This window comes from Acanthopagrus latus, chromosome 19 (genome assembly GCF_904848185.1).
Source record: "Acanthopagrus latus isolate v.2019 chromosome 19, fAcaLat1.1, whole genome shotgun sequence".
Lineage (NCBI taxonomy): Eukaryota > Metazoa > Chordata > Actinopteri > Spariformes > Sparidae > Acanthopagrus > Acanthopagrus latus.
Window position 1 is genome coordinate 3,244,487 of NC_051057.1, and position 24,960 is coordinate 3,269,446.

Here is a 24,960-nt window from a genome sequence, read left to right on the forward strand (position 1 = left end):
ATTCTTGCAGCCTCAGGAAACACAATGTGCTCTATCTCAGTTTCGATTTTGGCTGCTCATTTGCTGGCAATGAAATGCTTGAACTCACTCACAACTGTGTTCAGTCATTTTACTAAGATGTGGTTTAATCGTCCTTTGTATGGTTTATTCTACATTATAAGTGGTCCAAATCACCCTCCTTGTGACTGATTGGGTATACTGTTGTCACATGGTTACAGGTTCACTGAAATTAAATCAGACAAGTGTGTGTAAATACAGATTTATGAAGAAAAGTGACCCTGTTACCACTCAGCTGTGAGGGTAGGTCCTGTGGTTAAAGTGGGCTGATAGTCAGATTGGTTAAAGGTTCACTTTCATTTATAAAATCGTGTTGATATATGTAAACATTTGTTTAACGGGACATGGTTTAAAATAATTAGTATTTACACTGCAGTTCATACCTTGGGTGGATGATGTCCATGTGGCCTCAAAGCCATCTCGGGCGTGGGAGAAGTCACTCTTGAAGCGTAGGTAGAGCAGATTGGATTGTGGGAAGACAGGGCTGGGCAAGGTGCTGCCACAGAACTTACCAATCAGTGGGGAGTCTGCTGTACTGCCATTACGGATCTGAGAAACAGCAGAGAGTGATGTGGTTTATACTGACAGAGAGGTCACAGCAAGGTAACCAACACACATGTACAATGAATAAAGACTCACTAATTGGTTTGGGGCTGTTTCACCTGGTTTGGACCCTTTTTTTTCCTTATGAAGGGAGATGTTTAAGCTACTGTAAGCGTTGCCATCTATTCAGCTGACTCCCTGTCTGTTTTGCAGATAGCAATTCCCTCCTTCTTCCCTACATCACCTCACTTGCACACATTTTTTTTCTTTTTTTGAGGCAGATTGCTGTCTCTCTTTCTTTTCTTCAAATGACCATTACTTGGTCTGTGTGGAAGTGTAAGCTGTCACCAGGAGTGCTGGCATTGATAGCTTTCCCTGTTCTGCCATTGCCAGTGTGGGTACCAGCAGATTCTGCTCTCAGTGTTTCCCCAGGCATTAAAGACCATCCCTGTATATACTTCTCTATCCTGACTGGACAAAGTGGGTGAGGAACATCGAATTTGTCTTTTACTAAATGAGCTGGGTGAGGAGAGAAATCTCTGTAAGAGCTTTTACTATTAGAATATGAAGCTATTTGACACTCATTTTAATAAGCAAACACTTACAGCAGCTTTAACTTGAGAGCATTATAACTATAGTTTACTTCACATCTTGTGATAAAGTATCAAAGTGTGTCCGTATGCGTGCTGGTTGTTTCACCTCCAGGTAGTCAAATTGACAGGCGCTGTGGCTTTCCACATCAAAACTGTTGAAGAAGAAGGAGATGATGCTGTTCTGTGGTGCTTTTAGGATAATGGTGCAGTCCATGTTGTGGGGGTAGATGTCAGGCCAGCCAGGACTCTTCAGATAGCCATATTCCTGTTCGTAGGTTCTGCTACAACCTGGAAAGCCGCCACCACCACAGTTAGAATGCTTATCTGTGACCAAGCTCCAACCCTACCCTGTCACTGTTTCAAAACCTCTTGAGCAATTTTCGTGTTAGGGAAAAAGAGTCATTGGAAATTGTGTGTGTATTCCTGTGGATCATGCAAATAAACAGAGACACTGTCTCTGGAATGAGACGGTAAATTTAGTCTAATCCCAGGAGAAGCACAAATTAAATTTGTTTTGGGATGTCAGCAGGCCTCTCAGCACCTATCCAAATCGTATATCTCAAAACCTAGAAAATTAAACCCCACCTATCTGCACAGGGCAGCTGTGGCCAGGGGTACAGCCAGCGTCTTGTTAACAGAGGGTCGCTGGTTCCATTCCCCTGGTCTGCATGTCAAAGTTTCCTTGGGCAAGATACTGAACCACAAACTGCTCTTGACGTGCTGGTCGGCACCTTGCACTGACTTACCGTCAGTTGCTTTGGACAAACCCTAATCCTAACCCTGAAACGACCCTCCAATTACCACAATCATCACCTCAAAAAATATTATTTATTTACTGATTGATGGGAAATAGTAGAAAAATATTACTAAATTATATTAGGGTAACTTTAAATGCACTTGAGGTAATTACTGTGGTAATATTGGGGGTAATAAAAAAAAAGAAAAATACATATGTTGCCTGGTAATTACCACTCATTCACCCTGACATTTCCGGACCTTTAATATTAAGTGTTACCATTGGTTGACCTCACCTTTCATAAAATCCTCCAAAACAGTGACTTTATTTTATATATATATAATCAAACATTTTGGTTATGTAAAGCCACATTATGTATCTTTTACAAAATGGTTGTGATGGTACAGTGTCTTGTAAAAGGGTGAATGGTGTCTCTATCACAGCCACTCTAGCCTCAACATAGCCACAACTCGGCCGGTCTTAGATAATCACAGCATCTAAGGCCTGTTTTATTTCTAAAGATCTACGACCTGTCTGCTTTGGAACATGTTGCTATTCTTAGCTGTGTTTTGCGGCTGCAGGTAATACTGCACAATGTTAAGTGTCATTGTCTACTGAAAGTATGACTGTATTAATTTATTATTATTTTGTGAGTGTAGGTTGCACTGATTTGCCAATAAGTTGTGCTGACTCGGCTAGATTGGCAGCCAGTTACTGAAGCATATGAGCTGGAGATTCCCTAGATTCATATATTTTCGTTTCTCTTCTAAACCAAACTTGCATACAAATACACACATTTTAAGTCCTATGTTATTTAATGTAATAAAACATAGACATTAACAACTAAGTAATAACACCTCTACCTGAGCAGAATACAGGTGTGTCATCTTGTGACAGGTTTATTACAGGTACCTACTGGTGATCTGATGGGTGAAGCTCAGGCCATTTCCTGCCATGAAGGAATCAGATTTGAAATGTATGAGGATGGTTCTGCTGTAGCTATAAAAGTCTGGTGGATGTCCATCTGATGCACAGAACCTATGTGACTGCCCATAGTCTCCCTGGAAAACAAACAAATCACCCTATTAACAATGGTGGATATTATAAGACTGGAAGTGTGCTTGATGTTTTACTGAGAAATCTGTCAAATTCAACTTCTCTAATGGGTGTTCTCACACAAAACATGTCCAAACCAACTGTCTGGCATTTGTGCATTTAGTTTGGCTTGTTTAGTCCAGTGTGAAAGCTGTCAGTCAAATTATGGTGCTGACTAAACAAATGGACAAAGTCTCACCTTTTAAGGTGATCTCTCTTTTTCTACGCAGTGTACACAGTATATACACTATTTATGCAAATCATTTGGTAACCATTGTCTGGTATGCAGTCTGGTATGCATGCCAGCATATGAATATTAATGTTAAAACAGGATTTGTTACTTTGACAGTGACTAAAATGTTCTCTAAATGGCCTGTGTGATACCAGGAAAGTAAAGTGCCACATGACTACATGTGGGTCCATATAGTGCTGATGATACTCAATCAGCAAGAGCTCTATCTTAGCAAATTCTTAATGAGGAAGAAAGATTTGCGCTGTTGAAACCAATTTACATACAGATGTATACTTCCACTTACATGTGTCTACTTTTGTTAACTATGTAGAAAAGATGACGTGCTGCTAGGTGTCTGGCATGGTTTAATAAGTTCTTTGAGATTCTTATTGAAAGATTTGAACAAATTGTTTAGAATCAATCACATAAAATGCATTAAAACTGCTTGTTTGCATTTGTGTATCATTATATTAATCATGGAAATCAAAAAAAAAAAAAATATAGTGGTGATGTCAGGGACTCAGCAGTTGCTAGCTGCTCCAGGGTGGAGCCAGACCTGGTGCCTGACCAGCAGCCCCCCTCCTCACCCGCACTGGACACTGGAAATGAAAGCAGCAGCAGGTCTCCCCCTGCTACATGTGACACGCAGACTTTTATTTTTGACTCCTCCTGTCACCGTTGCAGCCTCTGAGCGCTCACTCTCCAAGTTAAAACTCATTAAAAACCACCTGATCGTGGACGAGTTCGCGGAGCGCAAGGCTGTCGCGGGCATGTGTATATTGTAAAATGATGTTATCATGAGCTTTATTATTTGGGTTTAAAGGGCCTGGTCATTTGCCCCGCCCCCGGCCCGGCTCTGATTTGATTCTCTGAGCTGCTATCTGCTGCTGTGCCACCAGACTACAATGTAACTTCTTTCCTCAGGCTATGAGACTCCTCAATATTCATCCTCAACACTCCACCATGAAAATGTTTGCCTGTTTAGTATGAAGGGACTATAATTTGCATTTCGTTTACCAGAAGTTTTGTTGCCTAAGATAACTGCACTTTCTGATTTGTCTGAACTCACCACAGGCCAATCCTTTATTTCCAGGAAGTTGGCATCACAGCTTTGACTAGGCTGGAGGACAAAGCTCTGGACTGAAACTTTGATGGTTTCCTGTGGCAGAGCATCCAGGATCCAGCGACAGGAGGTGTAAGGAGGGTAGGCATTGGGAAATGAAGGTGAGGTCAGGGTCTGAATGGTGGTTGTGGTGTTTAGAATCCCACCGCAAACCACTGAAGGAGGGAAGACAAACAGAAATGCTTGTAACTGTACAGTTTAATCATGATCTTGCAGGTTTAAGTCAGAGCTTACCAAATGAAGCATACACATTTTCAGTCTCCACAATTTTCAAATGATTTCAAGGAATCAAAAGACATGTTCTTTTTATGAAGTATGCTGTTTTCCCAAGAAAATGAGCTTTGTTATCTGAGAATACTGAAATAATTAAATTGTGATTTTGAAATAAAAAAAAAGAAGCTAGCTTGGCTTCCGCACAATGCCTGTAATCTGAGCACATTTTTATGGAAAGTCAAATAACATTAGCATAAACGACCTCTGGCCAGTAAAACCCAGGTAACCCCTGGCAGGTCATAATATCATTCTTTCCTTCTTGTGGTGTTTTGGTCTTGGCCAAGATGCACCATCATATGTCATAGGCTTGTCTGACCTGGTCTCAACATGTGTCCTGTTTGAGATCTGACCACTCAGACCACATTCAGAAGTGTTCTGGGCTGCATATGACAAACTTACTTTAGCAGTGTGAATGAGGATTGAGGGTTTTTTGTAAATTCAGCATTAAATGCAAAGAGTAAGTTGCACTGCTGCTTGTTGCTAAAGTGCATCTTACCTGCCAACACTTAGTAGCTGTTTGAACACACTGTTTAAACTGATTTAACCATTTATACCAAATTCATGAAAGACAACATTTTATTGACAGTAAGCATGTCAGATTTAAAAAATACCGTAAACAGTTAGCAATATCAGCTACTTTTAGATACCCATGGAGAAAGTTCCCAGAGAACAGAATCACCCAATTTTGAGAGTTGGGACAAACCTTGTGAAAGCTGTTTGTTTGTTTTTTTCCAAACTATTTGGGCCTTATTGTTAATTCTTCAGACATTATGTATGAAGTCATTTCTTTATTTGTACAAAAGAAAACAAATAATTTGTTTGCCCCATTAACATTACATGTTACTGGCATATAGCACAGAAGTGTGATCCAATCACAAGTGGTGACTCAAGACTCGATGTGATTGCATTACTCAGGTTTGCTGTTGATACTAAATGTCAATGCCTTTTCAGATAATAACCACAGAGAACACACACGGTAACAATGAAGCAGATGTGTTTCATGTGTTCAAAAGGAGCTATCTTTGTCACCATGTTTACTGTCTCAGAGTAACAAAACTGTGCCTGCAGCAATTCAGTGCAGAGTGTGTGTATGTGTGTGTGTGTGTGTGTGTGTGTGTGTGTGTGTGTGTGTGTGCATGAGTTTGTGTGTGTGTGTGTGTGTGCGTGCGTGCGTGTGTGTGTGTGTGAAAGAGTAGGAAATGTCTTACTTGGCACAGCTCTGTATGTAGCATTGAAGCCTCGTCTCTGAACTGAGCTATCAGTGATAAACTGGATAGTCAGTAAGTTTCCAGTTGATACAAAATATGAAGGGATGGAGTTTCCACAAAATGTCCCAACCAGAGGGAAATTTGCATTGTCACCATCAAACACCTGATGGAAATACACATACATTAAGAACAATTACAGAACAAGAAAATCCATTAATGTCAGGTAAGTGTCTAAGGATAAGCGCAGATACACTGCTAACGTAATGATCATTAGTTTGTTAGTCATCATTAGTTGACAACCTACAAATGAAAGCATAATGCATCTGCTGCTTACATAGCACTAATGCTGTCACAAGATCATTAGGTCAGTATTCAATTCAGTTATGATCTAATGAGAGAAAAGTCATATTTATATTTCAGTGGCTGTAGGCTCTTACTTTGACATAGTCATAGCGGCAAGTAGAAGAGCTTTCAAGCTCAAAGGAATTGAAGCTCAGGTTGACAGCCTTGTTGACTGGCATCTCAATGATCCACAGGCAGTCCATCCGGGGCTCATACTTCTCATCCAAGTTTGGATCTGGAGAACCAAACATGCCCATGGGCATGGACAGGTAGCCACCACATCCCTGTGCTGGACCTGCAGGTAATTCAGAAACAAGCACTTATTAACCACATCTTAAAACATATGTATTATAGCATGGGCAACTTCAGGCTGGCTTGTCTGGGAGGATCAAACATATTCTGTACAAATACACAGTATCACAGATCTGCATACACAAGAAAACTGTGAGCTTTCGGAATATATACGGTGCAATTATCAGTTTCATAAATTCGCTTTTGCTTTCCCTCCATTTATCTCCACAAACATATTTGTGTGTTTCTATTTACTTTTCTTTATGCATTTCTTTCACAGTTATGCAAATGAGGGGGCTGTCAATCAAAGCGTGTCATGGGGTAAGTTTTTCACCCGCAGTACATCAGCATTAGAGTGTATAAAAGCTAAAGCTACATTCTATTTACTGCAAGTAAATAAATGGCTTCGTAGACATTTTTACGACTGCTTCAAAATTAAAAGTGAAATAACACAGACACTAACATGTTAAAATAAAGAAGCGGATAGCTAAAACTGCTTAGTTGTGCTCTTTGTTTTGAATGAGAGTTTTCACCGTTATCTTGCTGGCAGAGCTGAACAGTTAAACACATGGAACTCAACATGACTTCAACACAACTTAATCTAAATAACTCATATATCTCAAATTTGTCCATATTTGTTGCTTAACTTCTGTTCAATTGTAGTTCAATTTTCTCTCTGATATTGTTTCTTACGTTATTTTAACTCTCAAGATGCATTAAGCTACATTCATTTACACCATAGTCTTTCCTTGTGGGGGAGCGTGCCCCAGCCCCTAGCAAGGCTGGGACATATGATCTCAGTGTTGTCCAAGGCCATAACTGAAACTGACCAGTCACGGTTTTGTGATGTCATTGCTTAGCGATTTTAGGAAAAAACTGAAAAATACACACATGTATTCCTCCCCAAAAATTCTTTGTATAAATATATTAAGCCCCTTGAGTGAATGGCTTGGATACGGTACAGACGTTGCTGAAATGATGATTCAGGAGCAACTTCATGTTGTTTTAGGAGCAACACCAACATAACAATATCAGATCAACTGTACAGAGTATCAGGTGCTTTTTCTGTTTGTACACTTCCCAGTCACGCATATGCACTATACAAAAGCAACGGCTGAGTCTATCTGTCTTCAACAAAAATGTATGGCGTGGAACACTGCAGTAAGACAAAGAGGAATGGTGAGGATGAGATGAAGCGCTTGCTGAAGAACAGGTGCATAGGACAAAGAGGAAGACCTGGAGGAGGACGTGGACAAAGACGACGAGAACCATGTTTATCAAAAGGGATTTGAGCATCATTAGTTGACTATATTGTAAACACTGTCAGCAGATACACCACTGAGGCTGAGTTGAACCACACTAATGTTAGAAGACAAAGTAGAAACATCATTGGCAACGGAGCTATTTTGAACGTCCCAGGAAAACGCAGGTAACATCATAGTGTGTTCTGCAGTCACACAGACTGCAGTACAGTGGGGAGGTCCTTACATTACAGCCAACATAATCACATGTGTGGGCAGACCCACAACATCATCACAGCAGAGTACCAAATGGGTGTAGAACAAATACATTTTCATCTGGGACAATGTAGCTTTCCACACACAGCTAATTTGTCAGTCTATATTTATTGCATTTATTGCATAATATTGTTTTTATTGCAAGCATGAGCTGCTACCAAATGAAAATAGCTTCTCTATCCTAAACTAGCATCACAAATACATTAACATTGACCTACCGAGTGTCTCACTGTAAGTTGCCCTCCAGCCAATCCCACTCACTGAAGAATCTGTCTTGAAAACGATGAACAGATGGTTGCTGGAGGAGCGGAGATTGGGCGGAAGCACTGTACCGCAGAATTTCCCAAGCAAAGGCGCCAAGGTGTCCAGTCCATCGTACACTGCCACATAATCATAGCGACAGGAAGAAGACGCTTCAAGGTGGAAGCTGTTAAATCTGTACAGAGGGAGTAGAAGAACGTAAAGAGCTGAAAGGAAAGATTACATAAAGCTTTACAGCTAGTTCTCTAGGTTTTTAAATCTCTTTTAAACCAACATTCTCATTCAGTTACACATTAACTGAGAGGACTACCACCAGTTGGTACAGTGGCCAAATGGAAACTCTCAAGTACAACCAAAGGAACCAACAGCACTTCAAGATGTTTCAGATTATTTTCTTAGCAGGTATGTTTTTCATCAAGTTTCCTGCTTTGCAGCTCATATTTGTATAAATACCATTGTAATTTGCAGTGTCCAAATACCAGTTTAGAGATATTAGTTTAGAAATACCATTGTAAAAACGTGTTCAAAAAGAGTTTAATAATGTTCATTATTATCCTAAGAGTTATATTTCACCAGAATGAAAGGAATTATTGTGTGACACAAGGTGTGAAAATGACCCCCTCTTCATATTTGCAAAGGTATGTCTCAGATGCAATTCAGATAATCCAAAAAGTTCCACATTTTAGTGCTGCTGTCCAATAAATGCTGTAGGAGCAGTCAGCGCAATCTTACTTGAGATCCACTACTCTGTCTGCTTGAACCATGATATGGTAGGTACAGTTGATGTTGTGGTGGTAGTTGATTACAGAGTGTGCAGGACTGCTCACTGTACCCATAGAGCTGTTGAAGAAACCACCACATGCTGCACACACACACACACACACACACACACACACACACACACACACACACACACACACACACAGAAAATTATTATTATTGCATGGCCTCCTAACTTGTTCTGAGTGATAACAGCTGAAGACTTTTCTGGGCCAAATTTGAATAGGGCTTGTTTGATAGACCCATTGGACTCAGCCAAAAACACTAAAATGGGAGAGTCTAAGGAGCCTAGCATTGTCTCCAATTCAGGAAAATCCCTTGGAGCCATTTCAAAGCAGTTACAGGTCCACAGATCAACTGTACAAACAACTGTCTGTATGTATAAAGTACATGGCACAGTTGTGGCAGTGCCACGATCAGGAAGAATCACTAACTATCGCCTGCTGCTGAGAGAAAACTGGTCAGGATGGTCAAGAGTCAATTATGAACCACCAAAAGTCTCTAAATAAGTTGAATTGAACAATTTCTTCAGGAAAACCTAAAATCCTCAGCTGAAAGAGTGGCTCTTGGGTGCAGTTGGATGTGTCAACAAGAACAAAAATGCCAAACAAACATCTAAAGGGGTAAATGAATGGCCACCTACATTTAACCAGATGTTAGAATTACTGAATGAATATTTTTGAGCTAGCAGATTTGATCACATTTTCAGAAGACCTATAATAAATTCGTTATTGAATGAAACATTATGAATATTTTTTGTGACACAGTAGTTTGTGTTCCACTCATTCATCACAGAAAAATGAGAACTCTGCCATGACACACATGTTCATGCCTACTATCATATCCCCCAACCATACGGTGAGTAAATACAACTTTACTCCTAACTCTGTGCAATGTTTTTCCACCTGCCTTGACTGCTCCATATGGAATGGTAATGAGTATTCTGTACCATGTGATGGTATCATACTCAGGACTAACTGCAGTTGTTTACTCTCTATTTTCAAATTACCAAGTCTTGTAGTTTGGATAACAGTTGATTCCTTCTACCAGGCCAGATGTAAGCAGCTGTGACTTAGTGAGATAGGTGAGCTGACCTTCCATCCCCACTGCACACATGCAAACAATACACTGTGCTCTTCAGCCATCGTTTAGGCTCACCCTATTTTCTATAAGGTGTGTCTACTCATTAAACCTGTTACAGGCCCACCCTTCATTCTTAGGCCAGGTCTCCTCATTTACAAATAGACTGACATGTCAATTGTATTGCAAAAGGTAAGAAGGAAAAAATAAACCTCCACCTGTCTGACTCCTATGTTCTTTTCAGTTTTTCTAAATCTCACTTTTCATTGTCAGGTTATCGTTCCTTAACATATAACAGGATTGATTGTTTGGATTGTTCAATAGTTTAATTTGTTGAATGCATACTTTTATTAGTTAGAATAACTATTCACAGGCTTTACTTACGAAAGACGCTGTATTCTGCCATGAAACCATTGTCCGCCATTGAATTGTCAGAGTAGAAGTGGAGTAACATGGGGCCAAACGTGGTGAAGGGTCCTGGGATGCTGGAACCACACACAGTTGCAACAGGAGGGCCACTAGTGGCCAGGTTGTATATCTTCAGCCCATCATACTGACAGGTGGAGTGTGCTACACAATAGACAGACAGGACATTTGGATCATTCTATAACAACTTTTCCCAGTTCATTTCATGGATTTTCTTGAAAAAAACAAAAAAAAACAATAAAACAGGTAAAAACATCTGTTAAATTCAAAGGATCTATACGAACCTCTCTATACAAGCAAGTAATCTGTGTGTGTGTGTGTGTGTGTGTGTGTGTGTGTGTGTGTGTGTGTGCGCCTAATATATCTCTACAGATCAGGATCAAACTGCTCTGAGATTTTCCACATGGCTGCTGCGTGGTTTAAGGGCGTGCGACGTTGCATTTGTTTGGACTACAATGATACCATTAAAAACTATTTCAAAAACGATTTAACAATTCCGCTAGCATTGTCATTCATAGCCACCATAGCCACGTGCGCACCAGAGCCAATCACTGCAGAGCCCACTTCCACGACATACTTTAAGAAAAAAGTGGATTTATATCTGCAGCGGCGCGAGCTGATGGGATTTTGCCGGCTGTTCGGTTCCGTTCTGTGCATTTAACTGACTGTTGTGGATGTTGTGATGCCCCATCTTCAAACACAGCCTCATTTGGCCATCCATGAAAAAGCTACTTAACCACCCACTTTTCTATAGGAAAAGTACATACATACAATACATACTTCCTACAGGCAATGCACTTTTTAATATAATTCTATCACATCTGCAGTAGGTCACATTCATTATCAATCATACAGATTAATAAAGGTAGAGAAAAAAAGAGCTAATCAGGATATAGAACCTCAGTGCCTTCTACCAAGGAACCATCTGCCTAAAATGGTTCTTAAAAATTTCCGGCAGGCGACAAAGAACCTTTTCATCAATAAAAGGGTGCTAAAATGAGCATGTTTGTTTTTGAAAACAACACTCTATATATACATATATACATAGCTCAATAAAATTAAGGCAACACTTTAATTCAAATCAGATCTTGATGAACGAAATATTCCACTTCTTTACTGATGTCCATTGTATAATTTTTTGAGAATAAAATTATGTCCAGCTTTCAAGTGTAACGACCAGTCTCCTGGTATCTGCTCCATGCCCTAGTGACTGTGCTGGGAGACACAGCAACTCTTCTAGCGATGTGCCATCCTGGAGGAGCTGGACTAGCTATGCAACCTGATTGGGCTTCAGGTATTGCCTCATGCTACCAGAACATGCAACTCCAGAAGAATCAGTCAGGAAGGATAAGGAGAGAGCAACTGTCTGTGACACATGCAAAACCATTCTCTTTTGGTGGGTTGTCTTGCTTTTGCCTCTCCATTGCACCTGTTGTCACTTTCAAATTGCACCAAAGCAGGTGAAACTGATTCACAACCACGTGCGCTTCCTAAATGGAAAGATTGAGGTCCCTGAAGTTTAACTAACAGGGTGTTATACTGTAACGATTAAGTCCTTCCTTAATTTTTTCGAGCAGTGTATGTTAATACGATACAGAATCGACATTTAGCTGAAAGAAAGTGTTGATATCAATTTTTTAAATCAAATAGTCTTCATTTGGGTAAATACATAATATCAGGATTGTGATATTTTGACGATGTGTTGCAAATTATCCTTTGGGTTAACACGATGTAAACCATGTAAAAATTGATAAACCATTTGGGAGACTTAGAATACATATACAAAGAATTGCTAAAATGATTAATAAAAATTTAGCTCAGAGGGCAATTTCTAATAATGTCATAGTTTTTACATGATTTTGTTCTTTCAAGAAAAACATGGCATGAACTAGGAAGGCCACAGTGAGTTGGCATAAACAAATAAGTGACTGTTGGGTATTATAAAACATAAAGAATAGAACATTTACTTTCAAAAGCGCTAAAAGGGAGACAGGCCAAGGCTCCTGTACATATATTGCCAATGCTTAAACTTGCCTTCTATTTGAAAGACCTGAAAGGTTAGGACAACCAGAGTTTGTTCTCCCGCTTCTATTGTGTAATTGCAGTTGGAGCGGGCAGGGTAGTTGGCTGGATAATTTGGAGATACCACACGACCAACAGGATCCGTAAAGGTTGCGCCACACCCTGATGAACAGAAAACATCAGATTGTGGTCAACTGTTTGTTGTGATTGTATCCAGTCGCAAAAAGGACCTTTACTAAGCAGGACATCCTCTACACTCTAATGGAAGAAAAGATTAATTATGAACAATCACAGGTACATGATATGCAAGACTACAGGGTTTAAGATTCAAACATTGTTACAGTCAGTCTGTATGGTATGTCTATTGTGCCATGAGTCCCACAGTCTGCCTGGTACTTACTGGTGCTGAAGGAAGCTGAGAATCCTCTTCCTGTGGCTTCAGTGGCCTGGAATCGGCTTGTGATGATGTTACGTGGTGCAATGATGGGGTCTGGGGCCACGGAACCACAGCCTATTGACAGCAGATCCTCAGTATTTTGGGTCTGACCTGACCACACCTGCAGGAAAAGGGAACCTGTTTCAGAAATTGTGAAATGGACACTGTACACATCTGAAAAAGTTGTTTGGCAACTTACCACATTGCCTGTTTAAGGGTCCCATATTATACTGTTTTCCCCTCAATTTCACACAGCTGGTCCAACAGCTCTGTATTCGATATGCATTGGCCCAAACCCATCCGTGGTCCTGAATTTCAGCTGTCTAAAAGTTGCTCTACAGAGCTCTATTCAGAGCAGTCTGTTTCTGTGCCTGCACCTTTAAATGCTAATGAGCTCCATCTGTCAACACCTACTTGGAGAGCCCTACCTGCTGCATCACCCTCAGGGAGAGGATGCCCCTTGCGTTAGCAGTAGCATGCTCTAATGTTTACGGTGGATATATATATGTATGCTATGGCTCGCGGAGATTTTTTCGTTCAACCGAACCAGTTTGACCCAGAATTGGACCCAGAAGGAGAGGCTCCTGAAGAATTACAGACTCTGTGGCTGCAGCAGGATGTTTCAGAATGGTTCGTGTGTCTGTATAATGTTAGTTTGTTCGTATGTGTTGTTACGTTTACTACCATGGAGCTAATGGCTAACAGCTAGCGAAAGCTGTGTTTGTCTCCAACTCAGTCTCCAAACACTTGGACACTGTTAGCATCGTCTCAGTCTCCAGTCTGCACCTTTCCAGACTTTTTACTGTGACAACCAAGCTCCATCATAATATTATTAACATTAAACTCGCTTCAAATGCTATTGCACAGTGGACTAAAGTGGAGCCAACTAGTTAGCCAGTTTCCAGCTGACTTCACCATACTCGTAGGCAACTGTAAATACTATTACATTGCGGCGACACTTTTCGGTGGCTCGGGTGCAGTTGCTGGGTCGGGTATGGTTGAGACTGATCCTTGTACGAGGGTCAGTGTTGAGGCAAAGTCAGCTTTGTACTGACCTTCGTTAATGAAGCAGTCCGATGTGAAGCGATTAGCACACACATACAAGCAGGAAGCGCAGCCGGCACGTTGTCATTAAAAATGAAATGCAACCACTGTCTCTTCTGCTGTTCTGTAGCTGGGACAGAATATAGGCACTGATGTTGATTTTTACAACCAACAACAGAGCTACTTGCGTGTCGAGCTTTAAGCGACAACATTGTGAAACTCTGCCGTCTCACTGCTGGACACACTGAACTTCACCTCGGGGATGAACGCCCCCCTCTCAGATATCTCCTATCACCACGCAGAGGAGGTCGGCCTATGATAATGACTCCTTTCGTTACCTAACAACAGGAGCAGAATCTGAACAGCCTGTGGGAGCGCCATGTTACCAGTGGGTGGGCTGCAGAGACCATGTGGGATTCACTTGTTTTCCTCATTCTGGGAGTTGGCAGGCTCAGGGGGGACCAGCTTATATATGTAGAGACCAGAGAAAATGTGTTTTTTATGATATGGGAGCTTTAAAACTACAATAAGAGGCAACTATGTGCATTATAAGCACCAATATAACTACCTAGTCGCCCAGCATTGACTTATACTAACTAGGGCTGGGCGATGCAGCCTGAAAATAATAATGCAACATTTTTAGTCTACACATATCTCAATATTTTGAGTTCTATTCAAAAGCACTCCATAGATGGAGAGGGGAACACAATCAAATGTCTCAGTATGTTCAACTAAATTCCTCAATATCCACATTGCAACAGCGACTATGGTACTTGGTTGTATAATGACTAAGTCGGTAAAGGCAAGTATTAGAACGAGTAGAGCAGCCTGCTAAGTTTCTAAAAGGACATCACCGCAGCCTTTATAACCAAGGAAGACATTTATACCATATCACCATATAACGATATCCAGATTCTAAGAAGATATACAATATACTTTATTGACTCATTGGACAATATTTTTTTATGGGCTCAGTGCCAGTTTAACAGTTATCAAACTAATAATAGACTTTCATTGTACGTACATGTGTTCACTGTATGTACCTACCAGTGTCAAATCACATAAACAATACAATATCAATATATATATCCCATATATATCCCAGCCTAAACAACTTATTGATAAATGAGGGCCAAAACTTAGACCACCCTGCACGGCCATTCCTGTAAACACCCTGATTACATCCCGTCTGAACTACTGTAATTCTCTCCTCCATGGTCTTCTGTGGAAACCACTCCATAAACTCCAACTGGTCCAGAATGCAGCTGCTTGTATCATCACCAGAACTCCCTCTACTGAACACATCACTCCAGCCCTGCAGCAACTCCACTGGCTCCCCATCAAATCCTGCATTCACTTTAAGATTCTACTCCTCACTTTCAAGATCCTCCACAACCTGGCACCTTCATACCTTGATGAACTTATCTATATCCACACACCCTCCCGCACTCTCCGATCCTCTTCTACCATCCAGCTCTTCACCCCATCCGCCAACCAAACCACCATGTCTGTCTGGATAGCCTCACTTTCCCACCTTACAGGGTGTGTATGACCACTGTCAAAGAAGTTTTGTTTTCCCCCGCATCCATTTGTTTGTTGGTTGGTTTGTCATCATGATTACAAGAAAACTGCTGAACATGTTACCTGGTTATTGAAAGAAAGAGAAGAAACAGAGCCAGAATCAGAGCTAAGCTCACTCTACTTGGATTTAAAGCTATTCCTCCGAGCCTTCTTCTATGTATTGTATGGTCACCACAAAATTAAGTGGATGAGGCTCATCCGTAACATCCTGGATCAAGTTGTTGACTGGATGGGCAAACCTTGCTCAGAGTACACAGAACACAGCTCTCTGGTAAGTGGAGAGGTGGCAGGCTTTGTGTTTACATAACTAATGCTTAGTGCTCAAATGCAGTCAAAGTGGAAGGACAGTGTCCACTAGATGTTCACCAAGAATCCACAGCAGAAATTGTATACTGTTATTAGCAGCAATTCAAAGCGCTGTATCATAGGCAAATGGACATGTTTCAGTTTCTTGAAGATGTTTCACCTCTCATCCAAGAGGCTTCTTCAGTTCCTACTAAGTGGAGTTTGTCAGCTTTAAACTCTGTGTGGGTGTGACCTTCCTGACCGTCCTTAAGACACACGTGAGCTTTGAGTTTCACAGTCGTTACGGACGTTTGTGGGTGGTTGACCCAACCGGTTGCCAGGGCTAAGTGAGCACACGTGAATGGTTGTTAAGCTGTCTCAGAAAGGGAGCTCAATACTGCATCATAAGTGGGTGATAAGTAATGTCTTAGGCCACCCCATCTGTTCAAAGACGGCTGTTGTAGATTGACATAAGCCCTTTTCACACAGAGATGCCCTATTATCGCTGCAGCCAGTGGCTGTGTAATTCACACAGAAAGCCACCACTGTGGCTCCTAAAGAGGCGTGAGGTCACGCACACGTCATGATGATGATGTCTGTGTTTTTTAAAGGTGTTGCCCCAGTGTCCTCCTGTCAATCTAAACATATACCTGCTGACTGTTTATAATCATATGGATGCTAATGTGTAGTGATTGAGATCCTGACCCACCAAACATCCTGAAAAATAATGAAGTTACATTTTTTGCTTTAAATTACATAATTACACAATCACCATCAGTAAACTGGAAGCTGTTTTCTGGGGGAAAGTTCATGAAGTCTCGGTTTGGAGGACTGACCTTTAAGGTGATTTTTTTTTTCAACACAAGCACTCTGTGAGTTAAATTTATTTGCCAGTGACATGATGTTTTTCAGACAGAAATGGGACGAAGAGTCATGGGACAGGCAGGAGGACAGACAGAAGAACAGACACTTCGCCAGGTTTAACTGTGGTATTTTTTTCCTCATATAAGTTGCCGAAGACATTTACAGTTACTATGTTATTGTTGTTTGGTCATGTAATGTTGCTTTGTGGGACATTTCTCTTTATTTTGTTGAGTGAAGGACCTGTGTAGACCGACATGCCCTCGCTCCATGCCCCCAGCTTATCCATTCTCACTGGTTCAGTTCATCAATATTGGAAAATTGCTGCCTCTGAGACTTTCACACAGAGGAGGTCTTCTCTGGCCAAGAAGTTCAGATTGTGTCCTCAAAGGAGGAGTGTTCTTTTGTCTTTATGGTGTAAGTTGCCCAGGAGTACTGATTAACCAGTGACTGGACCTTCCAGACACGGGTGTCTTAATAGTACAATCACTTGAGACACATTCACTGCACTCAGATGTTCTTCATTTCACTAACTGTGAGACTACACACATCAGCAGACTGGTCCTGTTGAATTAGATCAATCGATGTAATACGATGACGGTGAATACTTATGAATTATTTCATAATACATGTTTTTAATCAAGACATCCAAGGGCAGTGAATACTTTTTATTGGCAGTGTAATTCACAGGAACCTTAAATCACTCACCAAAGGTCTAAAAGCAAATGTAGCGTATGTGCAGGCAAAGTAGCAGCAGCATTCATTTACCTATGAACCAGCTGGTGTGACAATCATAACGAAACTTTAGCTTGTATTTCTTGTCTTGTTAGCGTCTACTAGTACCTTGATGTAACTGCTTTGGCAGGTCCCGGTGCTGTCTGGAATCTGGAAATCACTGTTAAAGCTCATCTCCAGGTGGTTTCCCTCATGGGCAATGATCTGCCAGGAACACTCAACATTTGCAGGAAAGTTCTGGGGATAGTTCGGAGATTTGATTGTTCCGGTATCAGCATGGATCACCCCTCCGCAGCCTGGTCAGAAACAGAATATGTGACTGCACGGTGCATGTTTAAAATGATCACAGCAGTAATATCAATGGAAGATTGAATGAAACAAGCTGACTGAATGTGCTTCTTTCACAGGGCTGATGATCTCATCTTTAGGACGAGAAGATTCTGGAGAAATAGGGTGTGGACCATTTTCAGAACAGAGTTTGTATCTGCCAACATCTTACTGTAAATTTAAAGGACCGATTTTCAGACTATCACTTGAGGAGCAGTTATGATGGAGGCTGAAGTGTCATTTGAGTGAAAGCATGCAGTTTTTTTTCTTCCTGTTAAATCATTAATTTCCCCGTCATGTTACTTTCACTTTCATCGAGGACTGTTGACAAACAAAAAGCTGAAGCATAATATTGATGACGTCATGATATTGTAGGCTGATAATCATAAAATACGCTATGTCCATGATATAATTTGAATTATTTGGTTTGAATATTTTATTGAGTGTGGGTGGTTACAAGACACACAAACTATTATGCTCAGGTGACAGGTGTGCTGCAGTGAATTTAAACATTTTAAACATTTCAGCAGAAATGATTGTCAGTTTACTGCACAATTCTCTTCAGGTATTTTCATCAGAAATTCCTCACGCATTGGCGACTGACAGAAGAGATGCAACCAGTTTATGAACGTGTGTTCACAAACATCCTCTGCCTATCTTGGGGGGTGAGAAAGTCCAGATCCATCATTAACATTACAGTGCAACTTTTTGTTGCTTCTCAATGGCCATCCTACCAGGTCTCCCAGCCCCCCACACTGTCAAACACGTCCTGCATTCAAAATGTTAGGTTCTTAAGCAGGAACTCTGTTGATTTTCAACCAGCTCTGTATCACTAAAACTTTGGTATCATATGCAAATTGACGATGATCTGTCCATGTTGCCTGCACCTAAGTCACCACTTTTATGTCAGTATAGGTCCATCTGGCAGCTGCACAGCTTTTGTATCAACTACATATTTTCAGTTGCACGTGTGAATCCACAGACACAAAGAGCGTTGACAGATCTCATGAGGGAGACCGCCACACGTGCTATCAACTGCTGATTAAATATAAAGCAAGAATCTGTTACTACACTGCCTATTCTTTGCCTCAAATGCAATGAGAAAAAAATATTTAGCTAAAATAGAGAAGCTAGTGTACTGTGAAAATCGAGGCTAAAAACTCTGATGAAACTGTTAAACAAGGCGGTGATGAGCGAACATGAACCACACTCCTGTTCTATGTCAATTTCTTTCCTAAAATGCCTAATGGCCTAACAAACTACATAAACACACACTGTCTTCATTTTCATGACTAAATAAACTGAATAGACCATTATAACAGAATAACATATATTATATCTAAGATTTATAACTATGGAAGATTAAATATTTTCATAACTTTAGGGCTGCATCCAGTAAAGTTTGAACTACTTTGAATACCTTTATATACTGCTGGGTGGCTGGGTGGTTTAAAGGGTATATATGTTGACACCCTGAAATTGAATGATGGATTAGGTGAGCAATGCTGAGCAAACTGTCCCACTCAATCTAAATATTCCCTTTACTATTAAGTGCAGTATGAACCATGTTGCCAATTACACCTATTACATTGCAAGCAATGACAGAGAGATGCAAATTATTTTATATGCATCAACTATCAGTGTTGGGAGTAACGGCGTTACAATAAACAGTGTTACTAACGGCGTTACTTTCTGTCAGTAACGGGTAATCTAACTGATTACTATTTCCATCGTGACAACGCCGTTACCGTTACGACTATTAAACATGTATTAAACTGAAGCTGCACATTTAACACTGATGTGGCAGCTGATGTTAACCGTACTGAGAGAGTGGATCAACAACAGCAGTGTCTGGCGGATGTGTGTAGTACTTGTGTATACTTCTGTCACTGTGATGGACAGACACTACAGCATTTTCCTTTGACTAGTATAAACTCACCTGAGGAATCTGCAGACCACGAGGCCAAAAAGCCTCCTTTGGACACACTGTGGTCAGCCAGGAAGACTACAGCAAGCTTGTTGGATCCTGACTGAATGACTCCCGGGGAGGTGGTCCCACAGTACTGGCCAATGATAGGGGAGCCAGGGGAACCTCCATTGAAGATGGTGACAGAGTCCCACTGACATTTAGAGTGGGGTTCTAGGTTGAAGTAGCTGAAGGTCAGCTGCAGTAAAATGGAGAGAGAGGACACTTATGTGGGTGGTTACCAAGCAGTAGGTCCTGGTATTGCACAACTGGGAGCAATATATGAACTTGTAAACACTGGTTGTTGCCTCAGCAACTACAATGGACAGCAGCACACTGATTCTTTAATTTTTCATTGGAGTTATCAGTGGGTGACCAGCAATACTTGTATATCAGTGACCATTTGCAGTATACAGCTTTTAAGAGGTAGAGGAGTACCACTGCACTACGATTTTTGATGCACATGCAGGTTTTTCACATATGGTTGGTAAAAATAAGCTATTTACTCCTTTCTATTGCCAGGAGACAAGTTTTTTTTTCTGTTTTTTGTTTGTACATTGAAGAGGGAAGTCTTTCTTAAACCTCCTCACACTCCATGCCTGACGGATTGTTAAGAGTTCCACATAAATGTTCACAGTTCACAAAACACTTTCTGAGCTTCATAGCAAGACAGCGTTGCAGTATTCTCCTCAACAACTGAAGTAGCTGGGGATATGTTTAAAAACATAAAAAAACAACTGAAACTTCACCTGACTTCCTACTGACAAGGGGGCAGGAGGGTAGTTAATGACTCAATTTTCATTTTGAGGTGAACTTGTCCTTCAGTGTAATTCGTTGCATCCTATGCATGTTCCCATCACCGCCGATCAGAGCTGGTGCCTGTAAACACCCTTGACTACTGCAGGGTCGTTTTCCTCAGTAGCACATTCTAATTGTTTGATTCCGATTAGTGGCTAGTTCACCACATTCAACAAACTCTCTTATCATTTAAGATAAAAGCACTGATAAGTACATAAACAATAAACCATCACAAATTTACCTCAGTCTGAAAAGGCTACCCAACTCGACAGAGACTCTGGGTTTTTTTTTAGCTAATGTGAACATTAGTTGCTGAAGCAGGTTGTTGCAGCCACCGCAATCTCTTTGGCTCAGGAGCTGTGTACTTTATCCTAACATGAGTATGTGTATTGTTGCCACAGCGCTCCTGTATTGGACTTGGTGAGGGAGCTTTGTGTTACTTGATTATCTGCTGAACAACAGTCTACCACTGTGATGCTGCTGCTCACTTTGCGTCAGTGGCTGTGTGCTTAGAGCCATTGAGTGAACAAGCTGCTGCAGCACAGGCTCAGTGGCTGTGTACTGTGAGCACAGCACATTCTGTACAGTCATACTATTGAACTCGGTTCGACAACTATGATGTCACTATGAGTATACGTCACTATAACTATGAGTCTAACTATTGAGTCTGCAGCTACCAGAGTTACTGTAAACTCAAGTCCTGACATTTAGATTCAGTTAAAAATCTTTGTAACAACCCTTTTGTTTGGCTCCATTACTATAAATGCACTGTATATAATTTAAGCTAGTTAAACCCTTCAGCTATCGTGCAAAGGTGATAAGTCCCTCAGAGAAGCAACATCTAAACATGATATAAAAACAGAAGTAATAGAATCACCATCAGAGCAAATATGATAAATGACGGTTGAAATACTGCAGATTGTACATTACTTTCATTCTTTGGCTTCAGTCAGTGCTTCTGTCTCATAATGCAGACTCACCGTAATAGTGTGGCCCACTGGAGCCTCTAGCAGCCAAGCACAGCGACTGGGGCCAGGGTAGATGTTGGGGTAGTTCGGACTGGATAACGCCCCGCCCTCACCTGTCTGCCAGCCTCCACACTCTGCACAAAGATAATGATGCATGTAAGGACATGATGGTAACATGAGGACTGCTAGATCAGATGAATACTATCTCATATCCAAGTACAACCTGTTGCACATTAAGTTGATAAACCCTTGAGTGTCTTACCCGAGAACAAGTACTTTGCCTTAAAGCCTAGGTCTCCCTGGGAGGCGTCAGTCTGGAAATGGACCCAGAGATCTGGGGTAAAAACTACAATGGGAATTCTTGGGATGGTCTGTCCACAAAATTTGGCCAACAGCTCCCCATCTGAGTCACCTGAGGGAGAGAGTTCAAAGTTTAATAGAAGAAAATCATAAGGACAGTCCATAATTGATGTGCGGGCATCAAAGCGAAGGACGCCAACAGACTCATCAAAAAGGCAGGGTCTGCTGTTAGCTCCAAGCTTGTCACCCTGGATGAGGTGGAGGAGGACGAGATGCTGGGGAAACTGCTGGCCATCATGGACACTGTCTGTCACCTCCTCCACAAAACTCTGGACAAGCTTAAGACTCATTCAACCTTGCTGCCTAAAAGAACAGCGAAGGAAATACTTCCTACCAGGTGACATCAGACTTCATAACGCTCACTCCAAAATTCACACATAATTTTTGCTCATCCATCCATATCTTCCCCAGACCTGCTTTTTCTGTGCAGAGTTGTGGTGTGCTGTCACATCACACCTACAGTAATACAGTCACAAGAGATAGTAGTAAGGGTAGTGATAAGATTCAAGGATTCAAGCATACCCTGAATACGTTCCCCATCCACCACAGGACAAGACCCAAAAAGCCCACTCACATTCATAATCACACCGATAGGTACATGAGACCAAAGCAACAGCAGCAACAGGGGGCTACATTCACAGACACAGGGAGAGCATGGCGGTGATCGCCAACCAGTGGTGAGAAGGTGGTGAGTGATAAACTGAACTGTCAACTTCGCCTTTTCCGAAAACAATGGGAAACAAAGTAAACACTACAGCGGACTACAGCACTTTTTCTTGGCCATGATTAACAACCTACATTCAGTGGATCCTGGCATCAACGCTCTCTGTGTTGCACTCACCTAAGCGGAACTGGAGGTAGTCCTTCTCACAAGTCTGGTGATTTTCAAGGTGCAGGTCTTCTATCAGCACCACAATAGAGGAATTGATGTGTTGTGGGTTCTGGATCAGCCACTCACAGTTGAGGTTGCTACTGTAGTTGGACACTAAGTACCCAGGGGAAGTGAAGTTCCCACCAGCGAGGTTGTTCAAGACTCCACCACAATCTACAAAAAGGTGACATGGAAATGTAGAATTACAGTGAGAGGCACAAACACGTTATTATGAATTATCATCAACCACTTAGACACACACACACACAGCCACTCGAGAGAACTGCCATTGCAGGGTGGACTGGCTTTCAGGACTACCGGGATTTTTCACAGTGGGCTGATCAATAACGGGCCGATGGACGGCCTATTTATTCATTTATTTATTTAGTTGTTGCACCTAGATGTTTCTCTGTTGACGCAGTCAAGAACGTGAGAAATTGGTGAAAAAATCAGACTGAGCTTCAGCGTCTGTCCGAGGAGGACAGCAACAGGGCCAGGCTGCCTGGTGGAGGGAGGGAGAAGGTTAGTGAGGAGCTTGAGATAAACATGCGGGGATGGGTGATCAGCAAACGGGCACGAGAGAGTGTCCTGCAAAATGATCAGGGCGATGGAGAAACAAATGTGCGCCACCGTGAGTGACAGCAGAGATGAGGAGTTTGCCGCGAGTGCTGGTTGACTAAATCTTTTCCTCCACCGCAACAACCGCACTTGCAGAAGAATGCCAGAGAATTCACCGAGAGGCTGGCGAAGTTTGTGACATTTTCAACCTGGATTTTTGAGAAGAAGGACTTCAACGCCTGTCACACATTGCCTCCTGGTCCCAAATAAACGCCTGGTCTGTTAAGTGATTGAAACAATAATCGCCCCGGCTATTATTTGGTCTGTTATGGTATGATAACTCTCCCGGCCCGGGGAGAGAGACATGCATCGGTTCGGCCGACAGTGCTCAGCTGCAGACACAGCAGAGAGGAGACGAGACGCGACTCATCATGACTGACAGGTATCAAGGCCACTCAGCATTACCCTACTGACCCGCCCCCAGCCATTTCATTCACAAAACAGGGCCTGTGGCAATTCTGGACAGCTGTGTTTGTTTTTTTTCTCTTCCTTCATGGGCCCCTGACGGCGTCTGGGCCCCGGTGAGATTGAGATCTCGATTACGAGACCAGAGAACACAAGTGTACACTGAAAAACAGCAAATGGTCAGTTGTTAAATTCACTATCAGCATTTAGTCTCTACTACTCAATCAATGTATATTTCTCTCTTGTTATGACAAGTTTTAATCTTGCTGAACTTCTGCTAGTCTCAATAACGCTGAAGTGACTCAAAAAAAGTTATGTTTTGGTTAAAAATAATAACACCCCATCTCCTGATAGCCATAGATTTTTGGTGGACTTCTAAGGCTTTCTACATGTTTAAGTAAGTACAGTATATCAGAAATTGGCTGTGTATTAAATGTAGTTTGGTAATTTTATACACACTGTGTTCACATACAGAATTTGGGGGGAAAGTCATTGCAAGGTTAAATTTGATTTTCAGTAGCTAAATTATTGGATTTAGATCAAGCATGCCTTCTTTTAGGAATGCCACACCTACAAATCAAGAAGACTCAAAAACAAAATTTGCATCTGGTTTCTGTGTGAGGGGCAGATAAATTTGAAGTATGCGCGTATGTGTGTGTGTGTATATATATATACACATATATATATATACATATAAACACAAACACAAACACACACACACACACACACACACACACACACACACACACACACTGTGAGTAGTAGTTCAATTTTAGTTTTATGCAAGGAAACATTTCACCTGCAGGCTCCTCAGAGGTGTAAGTCGCCATAAAGCCACCATTGGACACAGAAGCATCAGTGTGAAACACAACAGTCATGGTGTTGCTGGAGGAGTGCACCTGGGTGCCTGCTGGCACTGTACCACAGAATCGCTGGAGGCGAGGGGAATCAACTGCCAAGCCATTCAGGACCTAGAAGACACAGCACTGGTCACTGAGACACAGGGGTACTATTCCCAGGATCAAGTCCTCTATTGGAGATCTGCTGTAATTTACATAAGACACAATTATTCTGGCCTTACACAAAGAGGTCTGGATCAGGATCTTAAGATGCCATTCTGATAGTT

General features: G+C 41.5%; 1 protein-coding gene across 1 annotated transcript in view; it reads right to left on the reverse strand.

The window, feature by feature from the left end:
• cubn (cubilin (intrinsic factor-cobalamin receptor)) overlaps positions 1–24,960 on the reverse strand; it is a 127,396-nt gene that overhangs the window by 6,222 nt on the left and 96,214 nt on the right. The window contains exons 49-65 of the mRNA XM_037079515.1: positions 24,634–24,805; positions 22,782–22,985; positions 21,843–21,992; positions 21,593–21,714; positions 19,788–20,013; positions 17,630–17,817; positions 12,980–13,136; positions 12,592–12,741; positions 10,516–10,701; positions 9,004–9,133; positions 8,229–8,446; positions 6,298–6,497; positions 5,861–6,023; positions 4,326–4,534; positions 2,846–2,990; positions 1,300–1,481; positions 441–606 (exon numbers count right to left, since the gene is read on the reverse strand). Of these exons, the coding sequence (XP_036935410.1) occupies positions 441–606; positions 1,300–1,481; positions 2,846–2,990; positions 4,326–4,534; positions 5,861–6,023; positions 6,298–6,497; positions 8,229–8,446; positions 9,004–9,133; positions 10,516–10,701; positions 12,592–12,741; positions 12,980–13,136; positions 17,630–17,817; positions 19,788–20,013; positions 21,593–21,714; positions 21,843–21,992; positions 22,782–22,985; positions 24,634–24,805 (2,968 nt within the window). The remainder of the gene's footprint in view (positions 1–440; positions 607–1,299; positions 1,482–2,845; positions 2,991–4,325; positions 4,535–5,860; positions 6,024–6,297; positions 6,498–8,228; positions 8,447–9,003; positions 9,134–10,515; positions 10,702–12,591; positions 12,742–12,979; positions 13,137–17,629; positions 17,818–19,787; positions 20,014–21,592; positions 21,715–21,842; positions 21,993–22,781; positions 22,986–24,633; positions 24,806–24,960) is intronic.